The sequence below is a fragment of the Idiotropiscis lumnitzeri genome, chromosome 20, assembly GCF_059441095.1.
Source record: "Idiotropiscis lumnitzeri isolate Australia: NSW breed Sydney's pygmy pipehorse chromosome 20, RoL_Ilum_1.0, whole genome shotgun sequence".
Taxonomy (NCBI): domain Eukaryota; kingdom Metazoa; phylum Chordata; class Actinopteri; order Syngnathiformes; family Syngnathidae; genus Idiotropiscis; species Idiotropiscis lumnitzeri.
This window is the reverse complement of record NC_142410.1, coordinates 11,825,790-11,844,640: the sequence shown is the minus strand read 5'-3', so window position 1 is coordinate 11,844,640 and position 18,851 is coordinate 11,825,790. Positions and strand designations below refer to the sequence as shown.

Here is an 18,851-nt window from a genome sequence, read left to right as displayed (position 1 = left end):
GTTAATTGGATAATCATCCATGGAAAGTTTTGTTTCAACAATTCCCAAAACAAGCTGTCGACTCATTAGCAACTTAGCATCGATCATATTAGTGCCGAGGTACGAATATCTTCAAGGCAAGACAACACGTTGGGATTACTGTACAAGGAGATTAGAATTTTTTTTTTTGCTTGAACAGTCCCTTTAATCAATCCAGAGGATAATAACTATGCGCCTCAACATTTTGGGGTGGAATCATTCCACTTCCAGGCGCTGCAATAATTCCGCGGCGTAAACAAGAAGCAAATCCGACACCCGCACGCGTCTCGCTATTTTATTTATTTATTTTATTTTTCAAAATCTCGACTGGTAATGAGCTCAAGTCACGTCCCTTGTGGCCGTCAATTAAATATCTGCAAGTCGCCACATTGTTGCAAGGTGCCAATACTTAAAACACAAGTGAAGAATATTTGTTTCCTATGCACAATTAATGACAATTTCATGTCGCTAAAAAACTCAACAAAAAATGTCATCACAAAATCTTGAAATGGACGTTTAAAATTCTTCATTTAGAAATTTGCTTTGTTTCGTCTTTCCAAATAAACTGCCTGAACCTGAACTGGGCTTTGCTTTGACGGGCATGTTTTATGTGGTACTCAAGTACTCATGTTATTATGTTTTCGCTCCCTCGGCAGTCTTAAGGATGAACCATTCGCCCCTCGCGCCCCAGCGCTGTAAATTAATCGCAACGAGGCTGCGGCGCTCGGATGCAAATGAAAAGACCTTCAAACAAAATTCGCATCAGGTGGCAAAATGGCGGGTAAGTTTTTCTCGCCGGCTTTTTACGAGCTTCTCATCAGGGTTCTCTTCTTCTTTTTTTTTTTGCCGCCGCTCCAATTGTGTCGGCACGTTGATAAAAGGCATTACGCTCGTTTACATTTGTTCTCCGCTGAGCAAATATTGACTCATTTTGGAGTCATTGTTTGACTTATTTATTTATTTATTTATTTTTCATTTCACGCAGAAACATGCAAACGTCTCTCACTCTCCCCCTTCTCTCTCTCGCTATATGCGGGAGACATTTCTCCAAATGACGGCATCTGCTAACTTCTCCGTTTAATTTTCCTCCCTGGCGTTAACAGAGTGTTTCTGGCGCACGCAGATGGACGTCGGCGTCAAACTGTGAACGAGACACGTCGGTTTTATGGCATCGGAGGCGATTAAGCAAAAAAAGGAAAAAAAATAAATAAATAAATGAAGGAGGGCTCATTAGAAGACGAGATTGTCTCATTTGAAGGGTAATAAATAAAACGGGCTTCACATCAGAGACTCGAGTAGCTCTTAGCAAGCTGGGAGCCAGATTTGGTTACGTTAAGGCCCAAAATGGCGGCCTCGCTAGCAAACATTATACGGCAAGCGTGTGATCAGACAGTCTTGCGATATTCAGAAGTGTTCAGACCTCCCCCAAGGCCAAAGAAAAGATTCACTCAAATATGTATTATTTTTTTTGTTCTTTGTTGCTAAGCAGAATTTATAAGGCTCAATTGCCATCGCCCCACAGGCCGGCTGGGAAAACCACATTTGGTTGCTTAATTGCTTTAAACGGCCACCTCGTTATCAGTCCAAAAATAAACACGTGACGATCTCGTCTCAGGATATCGAGAAGGGAAGAGAGACATCTCCCAGGGACAAAGAAAAGCAATGTCATCTCAAAAAGGACATTGTGGTCATTTTGCGACAAGCGTAAACAATGCCAGCTCTTATACCCAGTGGTGGTGGTGGTGGAGCATCGCCATGGCAACCCCCATTTCCTGGTCATATCTTTAATGAAAAGGTAATGAGAGAAACATAACAGTCCCAACTTCATTACAGCCGTAAAGATTGAGCAATAAAAAAAGTCAATTAGCGTGTCCGTCATGTGCTGCGGCAGCCGTCAGGAATGGGAACAGAAGCTTTCCTCTGCCTGCTCATTAAAGATGAATATGTTTTTGTTTTGTTTTTAGACTTCTCGCCTTTCACCGCTCCCAACATGAACCTCATTTCGCTTCACAATATTGGGCGCACCTGAATTTACAAAGTTAACAACGTCATCTTGTATGTTTGAATTGGCCACGTGTGCGATTCGTCTGCTGTAACAATCGGACGATGTCGCCCAACGCAATCAAAACGCCGGCGGACGGGTATCAAATTGATCAAGGCGCCGCCCCCCCAATGCTAACAAACTAATGAATGCGGTGTTATAAAACCCTTTAAGAAACATATATTTGAACACAACACATGAAACAACACATGTAGAAAATTTTTTAAAAAAAGATACTCACAGACATGTATTCTTTATCCTCAGCAAAGAACCAGTAATAATCATGCAGCTTCCTCTTGTAGTCAAGGTGCGCCATGTCCGCTGAAGTGAAGCATAAAAAATGTGTCAAAAACGGTTTCATTATTCACATTCTATTTAGTTAGGTCATTACAGTATTTTCTTCTTTTTTTGGGGTCCTTTCTCGCCATCAAAGAGTAAGTGTGCCTTTGACAATCTCTGACTTTGAATCCCTACTCCACAAAGCAGGCTGGTCCAAATGAAAACAAGTCTGTAATTACACGTCCTCCCCGGGGAGCCGCCATCAAACACCGGGATGAGGAATCCCAATCGCGCCGATGTAATTAAGCATTGTGAAGCCTCATGCATTATGTAGCATTTAGCCGCTCGCTAAGTAGCTAATAAACGCGACGTCGTCCCCGCCACCACCTTGGCGGATGCAGCTGCTAATTGGCCTCGGCGTCTCCCGCCCAGCTGCACGTTGAACTTTGACCTCTTGCATAGACAAGGGGGCTTTGACGTTGTCATTCTGAGTGGCAGCTGTGAGTCTTGGGGGTGGGCGGGGACACGCATGGTTGCCCACGTGACGGAGACTGTCAACAGCACAACCTGGATCGCATTTTTAACGGTTGGAGCACAATCCGGTGTTACTTTTCATTTCGTCCGTCAACATGGCCAGAAGTGAAATCACTCGTATCTCAAGTTTTTTTTTTCAATTATAAATAATTAAAATGTCATGAATCTGTTCGTCTATCAGGGTATTATAGTTTGCCTTGTTGTTTTCCCCCCACCAGGCTTACAGCCCACCCTTGGTGTCCCGCCACCCTCCCCCTGGCAAACGGGCATATGGCGCTAAAACATTTCCGTGAACAAAATTATTTCCACGCTTTGGCCGCGTTCCCTCCCTCGCTGCAAATGGAAAGTGTCATGTAACACATTTGCATGGCGTGATGCGTGATGAAATGCTGCTGCAACGGCAACTTTATTTGTTTGATTCGCCGAGGCTGTCTTAGCTCGCAGCGGGGGAAGCGTCCACGCCGAGAGTTTTTCCGAAATCAGGAATGTCATCTGAGGAGCGTTCCTCGTGTCACTGTCAGCCGGGGGCTTCATTTCCGCCCCAAAATGTGCCCCAGCTCACTTGTGTCAAAACGCTTCAATGAATTATGCATGCTTTTCACCTTGAAGGACATTCGGAGTGGAATGACTTTAGAATATTTGTTCTCAACGCTAAGGCGATTAATCGATGACATCATTGATATAAGGGAAAAAAAATTCTCATACTTTTCGCCACCGTCCTCGGTTGCGCTGGCCCCGCCCCTTTCCACTCACTCGTTCAAATGCCTTCATTTATGCCCAACATGTGATTGGCGATTCATTGATTTCAAACTATTATCATCATTGCATGTAGGTCACGCCTTATTGTTCAAAGAAAGTTCTGGAAAGTTGTAACCTCCTTTTTGATTTGTGTTTGTTTGTTTGATGGAAAGATTTTGCCGGAGTGGGAAGGCGGGAGCGGAACAACCGGGTGACGGAGCGCTGAGAAATCGGGAGCGACGTCGCCACCTCGTCGGGCCGCGCTCGTGCCAGGCGTGATTTTTTTGTGCGAGAGATTAATGTTGCGTCAGTCACATTCTTTGCCCGCAATCTGGCGACGTTGCAAACCGACGGCAAGGGGAAGAAAATAGGAGCGCGGCATTTGGGGACGGAATTCTAAATTTACTTGACGTGCGTGGCGCCCCGCTGTTTTCCGCCAGTCAACGCTCGCTTGCCGTCGGTGGCGTCATTAAAGCTCCTCGTGGGCGGGACGTGGCTCGGGTTTGCAGCTATAACACCTCGTCTAAGGCAGACCCCCCCCCTACCCAACAAGGCTTTCTTTGCTTTGGGGCATGACACATTTCTGAGGGGCTTTTGGATCTCCTGGCCTGATAATTCCTTTAATTATTCAACGCTTGGCTGGCAGATGAAGTGAGGCCATGAATAAGGAAAAATCTGGCATGAATTCCCTGGGACCGGACAGTGCGCAAGGATCGTGTTCGACCTTTTCACCATGCCGTCACATAAACCTTGCGTTGCTGCTGGCACCACAAGTAAACCAACACTTCTGTCATTTGACAGAGCTAGTTAGTTAACGTAATCATTGAGAGACTAGATTACTTGAAGCCATCTTGTGATTTTCTCCGTACAACTAGTTAGGACAGGGGGCTTCAATCCTGTTCCTCGCGGGGCAGTTTCCTGGATGTTTTCCATCTCTCACCTGATTCAAATGATCAGATCATCAACACCGTGTGCAGAAGCTCGATAGCAATCCTGATCATCTTAATCAGGTGTGTTGCAGCAGGTAGAGATGGAAAAACATCCAGGAAACCGGCCCGTCGGGAACAGGATTGAAGATTTCTGATTAACGATCTCAGCTCCTATCCTCATCAGCAGCAATAAAAAAAAAATTCCCAATTAAAACAGCGCCCAAAAAGAAATCTGGCGTAACACCAGTTCATGCAGAATTTTATCTTCAAGCCACTAAAATACTCTAAATCTGGTGTGTGCAAACTACAGCCGGGGGGCCACATGCAGCTCATTAAACATTTTAAACCCGCCCGCTTCACTTTCATTTAAAATGAAAATGTATTTTTTTTTTCTCCGATGAGGTGAGGTTACCAAAACACTCTATCCATCTGCTCCAGGTCCGGCCCCTTTGTAGCAAATTTTAGAACCCATTGTGGCCCGCCAATCCAAAGGTTTGCCCACCCCTGCTCTAAATAAATGTAGCGCCACCCTCTGTTCTTCCAAAGTATCACCATACATTTGCTGATTTGTTTTGTTCCTCTGCTCATTTACTTTGTCCATGAATAATACAAGATCTCCTTTCACTGAAGTGGAGATGAAGCTTGCTCACTTTGCCTTTCATGTGCATGCTCGAAACGCAAACGCTGCACCTGGGTGGAAGCACGAGAGGCTCACGCATTCACACGAGCGTGTGCGCTACTTGGCCATCCGCCCCCACCGACACCGACACCGCCACGGCAGACTCTGCCAAACAAATTTGTCTTTGTTGAACCTGCTGCACGATAATGACGCTCACGTGAGTGCGAGGCCAGTTGGTCATGAAGGCTGCCGTCTGCGAGCGCAAAACAATGCACAAAAGCTAATGTTCACTCCGACACACGATTGTCCTTCACAGAGGAGCTGCACGTGGTTTGTACTTTTTGGTTTTCTGGTGAGTTTTAGGGGAGCACTTACACAACTTCACTGGAAAACGGAGATATGAGGTTGTTAGTGTAAGCAGTGCACGTCAGCGAGGAAGCACTTTGAACTTCAAAAGCCGTTGGGAAAATAAATGCGTTAAAAATAAAATGGAATTCACGGATAAACCTGATAAATTGCATGAAAGATGCTCAGCAAGCAGCACAACTATTTGATGATGAGAACGCTTTTAAACAGTTGATTTGAATGTGAAATGGAAAGGGAGGCGGTGGCGGCTTCACTCATTCTTGTGCTTCCTTTCATCCTCAAACTCTAAAAGAAGCAAACGTGAGTGTGTGCGTGTGTGATGTGCTTCCCACATTCTTTTAACAGAACCTAAAGGCTGATCTTGCACTATGTCCCAATTGGAATCTCCGGCAGCTTCTGCAAATGACCAGCATAGTGACACGATTGCAAACTTGGCACTTTTCCAGGAAAGGAAAAATAATGCTTCAAATGGATTAGGAAAAAAAACAGACCCTGTATTCGTTGTTCCTAAGTGTCAGCCGTTTGATTTCGAGGGGGGAAAAAAATGTCAGTTATTCTGATGATAATTTGCCATTGTATGAGTGGAGGTCGCCCCCTGCTGGCAGGTTTCTGCAATAGACCTTTTCAGAACGTAAACGACAGACGGCAGCGTACTTGATGTGTGACGGGGGAAAAAATACACTGAAAGAATGACGCAACGTGGATTTATTTTTTTTTTTTTTTTTTAAAGTTGGTACGTTGGAGTGTGACATCACACATGTCACGGTGTATGATATTCCTCTGACAGTTGCTTTGTTTTATTAGAATTGATTTCTCCGAGCACCGCCACCGCCACCCTCTTTGAAATCATCTGAATTAATAACCGTTCCAGGTAAGTTTTGATTACACAATCAATGTCTTGTTTGTGTTGTGCCGCGCTGGCATGATGAGCTTGAAATAGAAACGGGGCTGCTCCTTTTTCAATCACTTTTAATTTAAATTACAAGACACTATTATGATCGATGGTGTAAAGAACAAAGTCGCCTGTTCAAGCGGCAAATGGGTAATTAGTTTCCATGCCTCAAAGACTAAACTAGAGTAGCCAACACAATTGTTGTTTTTGTCGTTTTCGCGAGGTGTGTGTAACGATGAATACTTTTTGGATACACACTCTTATGGTCGAATATACTTCCGAGTACCTCTTCATCTAGTCAGCGTGAGCGCGGTGGGGTGGACATTGCAGATGTGGAACCAGTGCTGGTCGACTTCTTTGTGCGGCAGCAAGCCGTTACGTGGCAGGGAGGGGCGTCGGCGTCGGTCACGGCCGCTCGCCACCTGCCAGAAGCGCCAGTCCTTGAAGAGGAAGACGGCGTTGTGCGCGTACGAGAAATAGGCAACGTCGATGTGACCACCTGGGTGGTCGCCGCCGGACACTGGCGGGAACACCTCGCGGATGGCTTTGGGAAAACCTGGCGCCACGCCGTTGGACTCCACGTCAAAGGCGTACACCTGTCGGAAAACGGAACTTGTGTTCACAATTATTAATGTTTCAAACGTGCCGCCGGTTGAAATTCTTACACGGGTGTTTTTGAAGAAGTAAATGCACGAGTCCCTTCGGTCATAAACAGCCGTATCGATCGGACCGGAGATTCCCGGGAAACCCTCGGAGATCTTCCTGGGATAGCGGTGGCCTTCCGGGTCCTGGGTGACCACTTTGTCGTTGTCGCTGTCGTACTTCCAGAACTGAGTACCTGTCAGAACAGACGAGGTCCAGGACCGAAAAACATCAACACATTGACAATTAAAGTGTGGCTAGGATATATCGCAGTTCATATTCTGTACTTCAATTTTTTTTTTTAATACACAATCTGACGAATGGAGGTTGACAGAATTCTACCTTTGAAGAAGTAAACGGCATCTCGTTTCCGGGACCAAACGTGCACGTAAGCGTCCACTCCGTCCGCAGGGAGACCCCGCCAGCCAATCTGCAGCGGCACCGGGTCGCCGTAGCGCGTGCGGTTGTTCCGGTTCTCATACAGCCAGTACCAGCCCTCCCTCATGAAGTAAGTGTTGAAACGGACCACCACCCGGCCGGAGGGGGTCGTCTCCCGTCGGATCCAGTCGAAAACGGTGCTGAAGCGGCCCTTGCAGGCGCCTGCGACCGACACCGAAACAGACTTTCAATTGAGTGTTGGTTCAAAACCAGGACAGTGGACCCTGCGCACCGTAGAGGTTCTGGATGGCTTTCCGGTCCATCCAGCCCATTTCAAAGCCAGCCTCCTGGGGCAGATAGCTGGGCTGCATGATGGAACCGGATCTGTAGATGTGGGGTAGCCCTAAAACGTGTCCGATCTCGTGAACGGCCACCTAAAAAAAAAAAAAAAAATCCAACCAGTCAGGATGAGAGACCCGTAAAGATCGTGACGCATGGTTCTCTTGACACTCACCTTAAGGAGGCTAATTCCGCTGCCAGTATTGGGGGCAGTAAAATGTTCGTCGTCGTCAAAGTGGATGTCGCCCAGGAACCAGGCGTGAGCAAACTCTTGCCCGCTGCCATCGAACCTCTGATTGCAACCAAGATGTCGTCCTAGATGCCGCAGGATTTCATCACATGACAAAGTTGATAGACGGAAGACAATTTCATCCGTGCTGAAATCTCCCAGAATGCAATTCTGCAGTCGAAGCACTCCTAAAGTCAAGGTACCGCTGCGTCCGCTCCACCTCAACCAAGAGAAACCAAATCATTTAGCCGTACCTGTGCCAAAGCCCAGCCTGATGTCGATGTCCTCCAGCGGCGAGCGGTTGTCCTCCACGAACTGCAGCGGTGACACCTCGCTCCACATCCTGAAGGCCAACCTGAAGATGTAGCGCTGCTCCTCGATGGACAGCTGATTGCTGTAGCCTTCGCCGATCAGCCGCCACGTCAGGACGTCCTTGCTGAAGGCCACGTGTCCCGCCGCAGCCAGGTCACGCTTGTGCCGCCGGCGCTCCGACACCATGCCGGCCCGGTGGCGCTTCCCGCGCGCCGTTTCCGCCGAGCGCTTGTCCCGGGAGATGTTTTTGGCGGCGAAATCCGAGCCGAAATGAGTTGTGTTGCCGTGGGAGACGCCGCGAAATGTGTCGGTAACGTTCATCGGGTCTATTTCAGAGTCGTTCGCAAATGGAAGGGTGTCGTTGCTATCAGTCTCCAAACGGCTGCCGTTTTCGACATCCTGGGCCAGACTCTGCTCCAGTTCAGGCTCGCGACTGAACGCTTCCACAGCCTCCTCGGGTTCCGGCTCCATTTCCTTGTCCGGGACGCCACACCTCGGCTCGTTCATGGCCTCCCTGGTGGCGTCGTCAAACGCGCCCGTCACCGGCAGGCCGGACAACCTCTGGAAATCTTTAAGTGCTGCGCTAAACGCTTGGTTCTCTCCTTCGGGAGGACTGCCATCCCTGGAATGAGGCACTGACGTCCCCTCCTGGATGCTCGCTTGGAGGTCGTCAAGGAAACCATCATGGTCGAGATCTTCGGACCGGTCCCGCGTCTCCTCCCACCTCACCGGCTTCATGAAGCCGTACCTGGAGAGGAAGAGCTCAAATAGACGCCGATGAATTATTGTCACGGGAGTTCCACTCTTTTTTTTTTTTATTTTCGTCTTTCTTGCAATGCATTTTTAATATAAAGTTACCTCAGCTGTGTACTTATCCGTTATGGTCTGAGCTTGTTGGGCGTTGAAGATCTGCAAATCCGAGTGATCGCGATGGTGGAAAAGCTTCTCGCCGGTGCTGGTCCAAAGAAGCAAAGAAGTGATCAGCTGGATGGAAGTCAGCATCGTGGTGGCGTTTTCAGGTCTGAAGAAAAAGTTCGGCGTTGCGGCTTTATAGGACAAGTCGGCACAGGTGCGGGAAGGAGGGGGGGGGGTCCCACAGAGTTGTGCGAAAAGCAAACATCACTCAACTTGACGTTAGCCACGAATAGTGCCGACGTGCCGTAAAACGCTCGGCTGGCTTCCACTGGACTTTGAAGAACACCCACTTTGAACAGTAAAGCAAAATCTTTAATTCAGAAGATCACACAAACAACAACCATGAAGCTTCGCCGTACACAATCAAATAATAAAATATGATACACACGTCTATGCTGTGTCTTGGCGTCCAGTGCAAATAAAACAATTTCACATACAAAACTCGGAAGGAGGATTTCACTCACTGGACACTTTCGAAGGTACACGAGCAGGGTGGGCAACGACCAATTGACATAAAATCCAGCAAAGAGAATACACAAAAATCAACATTTTGCTCATTATACTGCTCCAGCAAATAATGAAGGATTGGTTTAAAAAAATAAATAATCTGTGAATAAATGAATCCATAAGTAGGAAATTGCCTAAAAGTGGTGGAACACGATCGTTGCTAATTATTAGCAGCCGTCGTAGTTGTGTCCTGTTGACAAAATTCCGCACACGTTCATCATGACAAGAAGAACCTATGCTGCAAAACGCACAGCTCGTCCGCCTTTCGATTTAATGGCGGCAATTACCGCATTGGCCTTTTCGTCCATACCTGAACGAAATCCTCCGAGTGAAGTCACACGATCGATCGATAATGAGGTGTACCTAATATAGTGTCCCGTTAAGGCTTGACTGATCAAGATTGAAGCGCTTTGCTTATGGCCTCCGCCAGGTGCTGTGGCGCGGGCTTCTCGGCCATACAGCTGACGCTCAGACCCTCGGCCCGCAAGGCGTCCCGCGTGGTGGGCCCGATGGCGGCAAACTGCACGCAAAATGTGTCATTTTGCCGACAGATTCGATTGTGCATGTTTGGCGTACATCCAGATTTACCTTGATTTGCGCTAGCCGATCCCCGGCGAGGCTGCGCAAGGCCTGCAGACAGAAGTTGACACCCGACGGGCTGAAGAAGGCCACGCTAACCGGGGGGCCCTGAGGGTGACAACGTTTACAAGTGAGACGACGTGCACCGTTTAGCTGCGTTTCCCAACCACTGTGCCTTGAGCTATATGCTGACAACATAACGAGAGTCGCCTTTGACCTGTGCTGCAAAATAGTCTGTAAGATTCTTCCCCACGTCAGGATGCGCGGCTGTTTGATAGACAGTCAAGGTCTCAAGGGGAACACCTAGTGGACAAAACAGGAATTGATCATCACAGGACGTTAACGCAATACAGAAATTTGCAACTTTGTCTCTATTTTCTAAACCATCAGGTTTTTTTTCATTATTAATTATCAAAGAAAATGTTACCATTCTCCCTCAAAGCCTTAGGGAGGACTTCCCTTTTGATGGAGCCACAAGGGAAGAAAAGTGGGGGGATATTTGTGTCCTCTCCTACAAAAAGAAGCAAACCTGCTCATTTGGAATAGCGTACAGTACTTATAATTAGGGCAACTAGAACCATCACAGATTTCCTTTTGTATAAATGGACACATGTCATATTCGGATAAAGTAACTTGAATTCATCAATTAATAATCCAGCGCTTCTTCTAATGTTGAAACAGATGACACCGTACGTTCAATGATGACACGCGACAGGACCTCCGCCGTCCCCGTTTCCTCACCGAGTGGATTTAAGCCAAGACATCGTACTGGACAGGAGAAGACAAGAAAAAAAATTAAGCTTGTCATTATTTACAGTGAAAGTCAGCAATAGTCAATCACTTCCTGCCACTCGGATCTAACCAAGGTGCCTTGTTTGCAAACATTATGGAAAGGGCTGTGGGCCGTAAAAGTACAACAAAAGAAGGTGGGACACACTTCAGGAAGGTGACACACCTGCTCAGGAACAACAATCGAGCATCGCAACAAGTCGACACCAGTGCTAACGGCACCTCGCGTGTTCATGTCGGTGGCAGGTGACTTTACCTAAGGTGGCCGTCGCTTTCCCCACCACATAAACGGACTTTACGTTCCATTTGTCTTTCACTGTGCGTTCCCATTCTGTGGAAAAAGACACAAAAGTGTTGTCCTCTTACACTTGTTACATTGTTTTGCAGACATAGTTTTCACATTTCAAACACGGATGTGTTCTCCATATGACGTTTCGCATCTTGTCTCACCTTCTTGTCTGTCCACGAAGCACATCTTCACTGCTTCCACTGCTCTCGGGCTTGTAAATATGAGGCCACCAAATTTTTCCGGTTGGAAAAGCTTTGGGGAAGATATAAATTGTCTTGAATGTGACATGACATTTAAAAAACAAAAACCTAATAGAGCAAAAAAAAAAGACTCATTACCTTATCTGATAGGGTGTCTAGCGAAACAAATTTAAATGATAGCACAGGCAGAAGGCTTGCTTGGAGACCACGTGACGTCATCTCCTGCAGTATTATCAAAATAGACTGGCAAGCACTGAAATATGACGAAATAATATGGGTTCATATTTTTCTTGTTTTCGTGCCTCTACCTGGATGTAAGGGTCAGGCCCTTGGTCTCCATCTCTTGGTTCCTTCAGAATCAGCACGTTCATCTTGAGAAAAACTCTAGGAATTATATATCATAAATGTGCTAATTATTGACAATATAATCGAAAATTGGGAGACAATGAATGGAGGAGTCATCAAGAAGTCACTGAAGTAGGAACGAAGGAGGGCGTGAATGCACCGAAAGCAGAACTACACCCAACAACTGTCAGGTTGCAGATAACAACATTGGAGGGAAGTTGCTTAATCACTCATAAAATATTAAATTACGTCACAAAATCCGACAAGGAGACGCCACTTACTTACATCGCCCGTAACGCACCATCACGTTTGCGTTACACCATTATCACAATGACAAAATTGTTATTAAAAAAAATCAACAAAACTTGCTAGCTTGATCACTCAGCTGAGCCCGCAATTTAAATAACTGGTACCCCTTCGTTCCGGATTAGTTTATCCCAAATCGCCATTGACTCTGACGTAACTACGGAGAGTCGGTGGGACAGTCTAAGCTACTTTCCTCTAACTCGCGCGAAACGTTAACTAACAAAACTATTTGAAAGGTAACTGATGTTTGAAATATATATTGACTTAGATACGCTGTAATACATTTCGTCAAGTGACTTTGTGCTTATAGCTGAGTATTACGGGTGGAAAGCAAATCTTTATCGTTCACGACAATTTTATCCCATTTACGGCAAGCATTGGGGCTCTCTGCCACGCCCCCCCGCGGACTGTGGGTGGACGAAGAAGACGCTCGGCGCATGTTTGCAACATGGCTTCGTCGGCTAAGAAGAGGGCGATGGGTATGGGGGAGAACCCCCGGGAAAGCGACGACAGCTCGGACGACAGTCTGGGGGCAGGCGGTGATTTCTCCGGGGAGGACAGTGAATTGTCCGAAGAGGAGATTAATGAGGTTGGGATGGCATTTTAGAATGAATGCATGCTCGGTTTTGCTAGATTGCTACCGCTAACACGGTTGTACGATAACAATGTGTGACTTTAGCATTGTAGTTCAGGTTCTAGCATCTTTCTCAAGTTTGTGCACTTTGCAGGCGCATTAATATAAGCAGACTTGTTTGTTATTTAGGAGGTGACGGTGGACTTCGAAGCGCACGGCGTCTCGCACAACGACTTCGATGGCATCAAGAAGCTCTTACAACAGGTTGCTTGTATTCTTTAAAGAGAAAAATAAAGTTAAGTGTGTGCTCGCCTTTTAACTGATGTGGTGGTTTGCTGCGCGCCCAGCTGTTTCTGAAGGCTCACGTCAACACTTCAGAGATGACCGACATCATTATTCAGCAGAACCACGTGGGAAGTGTCATCAAGGTATTGTCTACTTTCAGACTGGAGAAAATTGTTTTTATTTCATACATATTTTTATTTATATACTTACTATACTATTTTCTGAACCACTTCTTCTCATGGTGGGCGTGCGGCAGCCTTTCCCAGCTGTCTTTGGGCAGTAGGCGATGTACACCCACAACATATTTCAGGAATCATTTAGAAAAATTATTTTTGTCCCCAAGCAAGCGGAGGTGCCCGAAGACAGCGACGATGACGACCCAGATGAAGTATTTGGCTTCATCACCATGCTAAACCTCACAGAACAAAAGGCAAGACCTTCCGTCGTCATCTCCCGAGAGTGTCGCTCGGCCTCTGACGCGTGTTGTCGTCGTGTGCGCAGGGCGTACAATGCGTGGAGCAGGTGAAAGAGTTGCTCCTGGACCAGTGTGAGAAGAGCTCAGGCCGCGTCGCCGCCGAGCAGCTGGAACAGACGCTCGGCGACACCGCCAAGCCCGTCGGCCTCCTGCTGAGCGAGCGCTTTGTCAATGTGCCGCCGCAGATCGCCCTGCCGCTGCACAAGCAGCTCCAGTGAGTTGCTGCACCTTGTCAACATTACGTTATTTATTTTTCACAATCAAGTGTCCTCATGACCTTTATTTTGACAGGGACGAGATCTCAGAAGCCGAGCGCACCAACAAGCCCAGCGGCAAGTACCACTACTGCCTGATGATCAGCAAGACCTGCAAGGAAGCAGGCGGCAAGAGTGTTCCCGCCAGAGGCCCCGCCCCCAAGGACGAATACATGTTCATCAACGCTGAGGAGGAGTTCTTCTACGAGGTGCTGAAAACGGCGCTACCTTGACCTGCGAGTGCTCTCAACTGTTATTTGCACATTTATGAGGCTTTGTGCTTTTGGTGAAAATGTATCTATATTTTAAAATGTCTTCTCACAGCACGCCGTCTCCAAGTTCCACTTCTCAGTGCAGGACGACGCCGACTCTTGCCTGAGCGGTCGCTGGTCTTTCGACGACGTTCCCATGAAGCCGTTCCGCACGGTCATGTTGATCCCGGTGGATCGGATGCCCGCCATCATGGACAAACTGAAAGAATATCTGACCGTGTGACGACTGGAGGAATTCCCCTCATCCCGGAAAAATAAAACCTGACAGTCATCATGATAAAAAAGATTGAATGTGGTTTTGCGATGCGAGTGATGATGAAGCAGGTGGGCGGGGGAAACTTTTGGAAGGACTCTGAAATTGTTTATTCCACATTACAATGTTAGTGGACTTTTTAGACAATTTCACGGTGTACTTGATTCAGTTAAATTTGCTATGCAGCGCTTTACAGTTTAAAAATCGTGGTTATAAAAATTCTGCAGAATTTTCTGTTGAGCTGATTAGTCTTCAATTAAATTTCATACATGCTATAAAATTACAAAATAGAGTTTTACAAAGATTTAGAATTTTTTTTTCTAGTGAAAATGTCATTTCAAATTAAAAACCTGTATGACAACTAAATTGACAGCATGCTTTCTTTTCATTTTTTTTGCTTACACGCCTATCGGAATCCTGAAGAGGCCGTCGCCATTTCGTCCTTTCATTTTTCCCACCACTTTTGTGAAACCACGTCATTTCGTAATCCTGCCAAATGAACCGTCACGCCTTATTGGATGCCACAGCGATCTGTTGACGGCACGAAGCTGCCAACATCAGCGTCTTTGTGTCCGTCCTCCTTACAAGCGGTGGCGTGCGGGTCCAACATGTGCTGCAGGATGTCTTTGCTTTCGCTATGGGGCAGGTTGTAGAAGTAGTAGAGAGGCGCCGTGTGAGTGAAGCTGCAACGGAGAGAAAATGACACACCAGCGGAACCACATTTTGCGCGCTATGTTTGCATTTGAATCCCGAAGACTCACACTTGAGGTGAAATCTCCGTGATGATCCTCATGCAGTTGTTTTGCGCCAGCGTGTACTCGTGGAACAGAACCCACTCGGGCAGCCCCAGCTTGTTAAAACACGACCCGTAGACGGACAGCGGGTGCACCTGAGCTACGTGCTTGTGCGCCAGGATCAGGTAATTTCCCGAGCCGTCCACGTCCCGAGCCACCTTAAGAAGGTGAGATGGGAGAGTGAGGCCAAAATGAACATTTCGGAGCAAATGCGGAATTTGGGCGACGCACCTGCATGAAGAAGCCCGCCAGCAGGGCTCGCTTCAGGTTGGCTGCGTTTTTTCGAGTGCCAAACGCCGGTTCCGAGACGGGCAGTTCGATCCGGTTCAGCGTGTCGGTCAGCTCCGCCCTGATGCTCTCTGCCGTCTGGAGGGCCAAATAGTCCAGGAAGTTGTCCCGGCACCATTTTTCAACGCCGGCGTCTGCGGGGAAAATTGAAAATGGTGAAATAAAACACAAGAGGGCCGCTGAGAAATACTAGAACGACGTGCTGTCTTACACGGATCCTTCTGGATTCTCTTGAAGGCATTGAAGACGTTAATGAGCGTGAAGTGGTCGCCTTCTTGGTGCTGGAATTTCCGGTGGCACTGCGAGGCCTCGTGGCTGATTCCGGACGGAGGTTCCAGGAAGCAGGACGGAGCTTCAAAGAAGAAAAGCCCAAGTTCTGATGAGATGAGATGCAATTCAAGAAACGAAGAATGGAGTCTAAAATCAGAACGTAGCCGGACGCACGTCTGCGAGAGGGTGCACTTGCGATTTGAGTGATACTGCATCTTTCTAAATTCCTGATCTCTCTGAAGGCACCATGTGAGGGAGAGTGGCTCGAGTGGACCATAATTAGGCGCCAAATGTATTTTTCTGCAAACCTGAAAGCATGGCCGCCATGGTCAGCATCTCGCTGACGCAGTCGAACTCGCAGGAGGCCAGCAGCGCTTTGGCCAGCTGAGGCTCCAGCGGGATTTCCGACATGATGATGCCGATCTCTGAGAGGTTGCCGTCGTCGTCCAAAGCGGCGAGGTAGTCCAACTCCTCCAGGGCCTGCATGAGACTCTCGGGATCTGAGGAGAGGGGGGCAAAAGACCACCAGGAGTCACGACCTACGAAAAGCAGGAAAGGCGATATGAACAGTTCGGGGCGCTCGTTTTTCTTTTGTGCGCTTGTGACAATTGGCATTTGGTGTGTAATCACATGAGCAAAGACTGACATAAAGAATGACACGTAAGTCGGCCAACAAAAAGCGAGCCGAGTAACCGACCAATCACAGACGGCGACCACCTCGACATTGTTTCCTAACAAGAACGGTTGTGTAATCACATGGCGTTGTCCCCCTTTTCGCCCTTCTGTCAAACAATGCCGGGCAGCCGGCTCATGTCGGCTCAGGTCACTGAACGCCTCAACGGGCCCAAACAGACCGAGTTCATCTGAGCACAAAAAGACCCCGTCCATGGGAACGAGGCCCCCCTGCCCAGTTTTTGGAGCGGACAATTATCGAGGGTTATCCCGCCAAGCTCACCGGGTCGCTTGATGAACTGGCACTGGCCCAAACCTCCAATCTCCATCCTCTTCAGGAAGAGGACGGTGGCCGTCATGTTGAAATCAAGGATCTGCGGTGATCTCCACGCAGGAAGTTGGCTGTCGTTTGCGTAGAAACAAAGACATTTACCTACGATTGAAAAAATTCAAATCAGGATGGAAAGTTGTTTGGCTCGGGGGCCCAGAACGGTTTGTAATTGTCCAAAATAGCGGCACAGCACTTTTTTTTTTTTTAGACAAGGGTATGGCCTGACTAAATGAAGCCCCTCCCACACTTCAACATGGTCACATGGCACAAAAAAATATTTTTCAATCACACATGTCCAAGATGCAAGGGTACCTGCTGGTCCGCACAGCTTCCGGCGTAGTTCCGCCTGGCAACGACTGATGGACTGCAGAACCTCAGAGTTTGCTCTTATTCTCGGATTGTAAACCTGGAAAAGTGAAAAACATCAACTCTGACTCACGACACGTGAGAAACACAGGAGCATTTTGGGGTATCCTTCTGTAGGAGTCGGACAGGATGCTATTTGCATTCCGGGCCGTGAGGAGTAACCAACTCTGCTAACTAATCGACATCGATGGAGGTAATCCGAGATTACCATTTTCTTTTGAACTCCGCAATCAATGACAAAATTGACAGATTGCATGCCACACCACGCATCCTCTGCGTGATGAGTAGCGAGGAAAACTCTCCTAGTTTTTCTGCAGGTTCCTCGCTCATCTGGTGGAGGCCCAAGTCCTCCCCGACCAGGACCAAGGACCACGGGTACCATCTGGCCCAGGTGTGCTCCTAGTCTGGTTCCTTCTTTCTGGAGGATGCAGTGGGCGCAGTGCACCTCCTGTGGAAGGAGTCAGATCTGAGACAGTCCAATGATTGGTGTGCCAAACTTGTGCCAATCGCACCTGCTCCGAAGCCAAAAACACGACGACATCTCCGTCCTCCTTTGCGCGGTGGATCTCCAGAACCAGCCTCAAAGCGGAATAAAAGTAGTCCTTTCCACCCGCACTGTGCACCACCTGGGGGAGACTCGACGAAGGCGAGTCCAAGCTGATGATCGGGGCGCTGCGGAAGTGATTCTGAAGGCTGTCTGGCAGGGGCGGTGCGGCGAGGACCACCACCCGGAGTTCGGGTCTGTGCACAAGGACGTCCTTCAGGAGTCCCAGCAGCAGGTCAGTGCTCACCGTCCTCTGGTGGGCCTGGTCGATGACGATAACGCCGTAGTGCTCCAGAAAAGGGTCGGACATCATCTCCCTGAGCAAGACGTCATCGGTGCAGTACCTGAGAAGGTTAAATGTTTGTCACCAGGGGAGGTTCTACTCTATACTTTGAACCCTCTGCACAATTTAAATCTCTTGATTGAGTCACACGAACCTGAGAACAGTGTCGGAGCAGCAGCACGTCTCCCGGCCAACGCTGTAGCCCACCTCATGGCCGACGTTCACGTCCATTTCGTCTGCCACGCGCAAGGCCAAGTCGACGGCTCGCTGGCCGCCAGCCTGCGTGCACACCACCGTGCCGTAGCGGAAGCGGGATGACAGGCACAACTCTGCGCACCACTGAGGGATCTGCACCATTAAAGGAAAAAAACCAAAATGTCAACATTTCAATCTGGTTACAGTCACCAATAATGCTCCCCCCAAATACAACTTTATAGAACTTATTATTTGATATGACTCATTAAATATTGTTTTGAATTCATTTTCAAAGTGACATTTTTGGGGGGCTGATGTTGTGGTGCAGGTGTACCAAATATTGAGTCCACTCACCTGCGTGCTCCGGCCAGCGTCGGCGTGCGCGCACACGAGCAATATTTGCGCGTGAGCGAGTGCGTCGTCGAAACGTCGCCGCAGCGTCCACACTGGCAGCGCCTTCCTCTCGGCCAGCAACTTGTAGTACCGCGACGAGAAAGGTAAACCGTCGAAGCGATTCAGCTCCAGTTCGTCTCCGAAGCAAAAGGGAGCCTCGCTGGTACATTCGGCCGCACTTTGGTGCTTCTTTTGGGCTTCGCTCGTGGCGGCGTCGCCGTCGTCACTCATGGCGCGTTTATGTACGAGTACGAAATGTCAGCGTTTCAAGATGACCCGACGAAGGTGCTCCGTCCTCCCAACTGCACGTGATGCCCAACTGTCCCGACTGACCATGAACGCCCCACCCCGTTTGG

General features: G+C 48.1%; 4 protein-coding genes across 8 annotated transcripts in view; 1 reads left to right on the top strand and 3 right to left on the bottom strand.

Annotated features, from left to right (window-relative positions):
• mmp21 (matrix metallopeptidase 21) overlaps positions 1 to 9,586 on the bottom strand; it is a 34,245-nt gene extending 24,659 nt beyond the window's left edge. For 2 of the 4 annotated variants that reach the window (XR_015840083.1, XR_015840082.1), the window contains exons 1-8: positions 9,175 to 9,368; positions 8,259 to 9,078; positions 7,951 to 8,090; positions 7,729 to 7,870; positions 7,401 to 7,658; positions 7,082 to 7,254; positions 6,703 to 7,012; positions 2,301 to 2,380 (exon numbers count right to left, since the gene is read on the bottom strand). Coding sequence is in view for 2 of the 4 variants with exons in the window: in XM_088285207.1 (XP_088141333.1) it covers positions 6,707 to 7,012; positions 7,082 to 7,254; positions 7,401 to 7,658; positions 7,729 to 7,870; positions 7,951 to 8,090; positions 8,259 to 9,078; positions 9,175 to 9,318 (1,983 nt within the window). In the remaining 2 variants the exon portion in view is untranslated. Of the gene's footprint in view, positions 1 to 2,300; positions 2,381 to 6,478; positions 7,013 to 7,081; positions 7,255 to 7,400; positions 7,659 to 7,728; positions 7,871 to 7,950; positions 8,091 to 8,258; positions 9,079 to 9,174; positions 9,369 to 9,444 lie in introns of those variants that run through there. The other 2 variants (XM_088285207.1, XM_088285206.1) reach the window with 2 other exon arrangements.
• Positions 9,522 to 12,573, bottom strand: uros (uroporphyrinogen III synthase). Of its 2 annotated transcripts, none has more exons than XM_088285216.1 (10): positions 12,222 to 12,573; positions 11,904 to 11,979; positions 11,734 to 11,817; positions 11,557 to 11,647; positions 11,363 to 11,437; positions 11,011 to 11,085; positions 10,745 to 10,828; positions 10,535 to 10,620; positions 10,327 to 10,425; positions 9,522 to 10,258 (listed from the first exon to the last, which is right to left on the bottom strand). In XM_088285216.1, the coding sequence occupies exons 1-10, from the start codon at positions 12,242 to 12,244 to the stop codon at positions 10,133 to 10,135; spliced, it is 819 nt and encodes a 272-aa protein (XP_088141342.1). In that variant the 5' UTR covers positions 12,245 to 12,573; the 3' UTR covers positions 9,522 to 10,132. The 2 variants fall into 2 exon arrangements, with proteins under 2 accessions (XP_088141342.1, XP_088141343.1); XM_088285217.1 differs by having other exon boundaries at positions 12,226 to 12,572.
• A 57-nt stretch (positions 12,574 to 12,630) lies between these two features.
• On the top strand, positions 12,631 to 14,697 carry bccip (BRCA2 and CDKN1A interacting protein). Its single transcript, XM_088285218.1, has 7 exons — positions 12,631 to 12,835; positions 13,010 to 13,084; positions 13,168 to 13,248; positions 13,449 to 13,535; positions 13,607 to 13,794; positions 13,872 to 14,043; positions 14,159 to 14,697. Exons 1-7 carry the CDS (start codon positions 12,695 to 12,697, stop codon positions 14,327 to 14,329), a joined length of 915 nt encoding a protein of 304 aa, XP_088141344.1. The 5' UTR covers positions 12,631 to 12,694; the 3' UTR covers positions 14,330 to 14,697.
• On the bottom strand, positions 14,446 to 18,851 carry dhx32a (DEAH (Asp-Glu-Ala-His) box polypeptide 32a). Its single transcript, XM_088285205.1, has 11 exons — positions 18,457 to 18,851; positions 18,062 to 18,255; positions 17,593 to 17,968; positions 17,289 to 17,528; positions 17,027 to 17,120; positions 16,667 to 16,816; positions 16,020 to 16,211; positions 15,653 to 15,793; positions 15,385 to 15,575; positions 15,121 to 15,311; positions 14,446 to 15,042 (listed from the first exon to the last, which is right to left on the bottom strand). The coding sequence occupies exons 1-11, from the start codon at positions 18,724 to 18,726 to the stop codon at positions 14,871 to 14,873; spliced, it is 2,211 nt and encodes a 736-aa protein (XP_088141331.1). The 5' UTR covers positions 18,727 to 18,851; the 3' UTR covers positions 14,446 to 14,870.

Excerpts from the sequence above, each read along its gene's own strand:
- uros (XM_088285216.1), bottom strand. The coding sequence starts at position 12,244 with ATGGTGCGTTACGGGCGATGTAA. Across the intron at positions 11,086-11,362 it reads GAAAGCGACGGCCACCTTAG|TACGATGTCTTGGCTTAAAT; the intron begins GTAAAGTCACCT and ends TCTCCTGTCCAG. Across the intron at positions 10,259-10,326 it reads ATCGGCTAGCGCAAATCAAG|TTTGCCGCCATCGGGCCCAC; the intron begins GTAAATCTGGAT and ends TTTTGCGTGCAG.
- bccip (XM_088285218.1), top strand. The coding sequence starts at position 12,695 with ATGGCTTCGTCGGCTAAGAAGAGGGCGATGGGTATGGGGGAGAACCCC. Across the intron at positions 12,836-13,009 it reads CCGAAGAGGAGATTAATGAG|GAGGTGACGGTGGACTTCGA; the intron begins GTTGGGATGGCA and ends TTTGTTATTTAG. Across the intron at positions 13,795-13,871 it reads CCGCTGCACAAGCAGCTCCA|GGACGAGATCTCAGAAGCCG; the intron begins GTGAGTTGCTGC and ends TTATTTTGACAG.
- dhx32a (XM_088285205.1), bottom strand. The coding sequence starts at position 18,726 with ATGAGTGACGACGGCGACGCCGCCACGAGCGAAGCCCAAAAGAAGCAC. Across the intron at positions 15,312-15,384 it reads TGGCGGGCTTCTTCATGCAG|GTGGCTCGGGACGTGGACGG; the intron begins GTGCGTCGCCCA and ends CACCTTCTTAAG. Across the intron at positions 15,043-15,120 it reads ACGGAGATTTCACCTCAAGT|CTTCACTCACACGGCGCCTC; the intron begins GTGAGTCTTCGG and ends TCTCCGTTGCAG.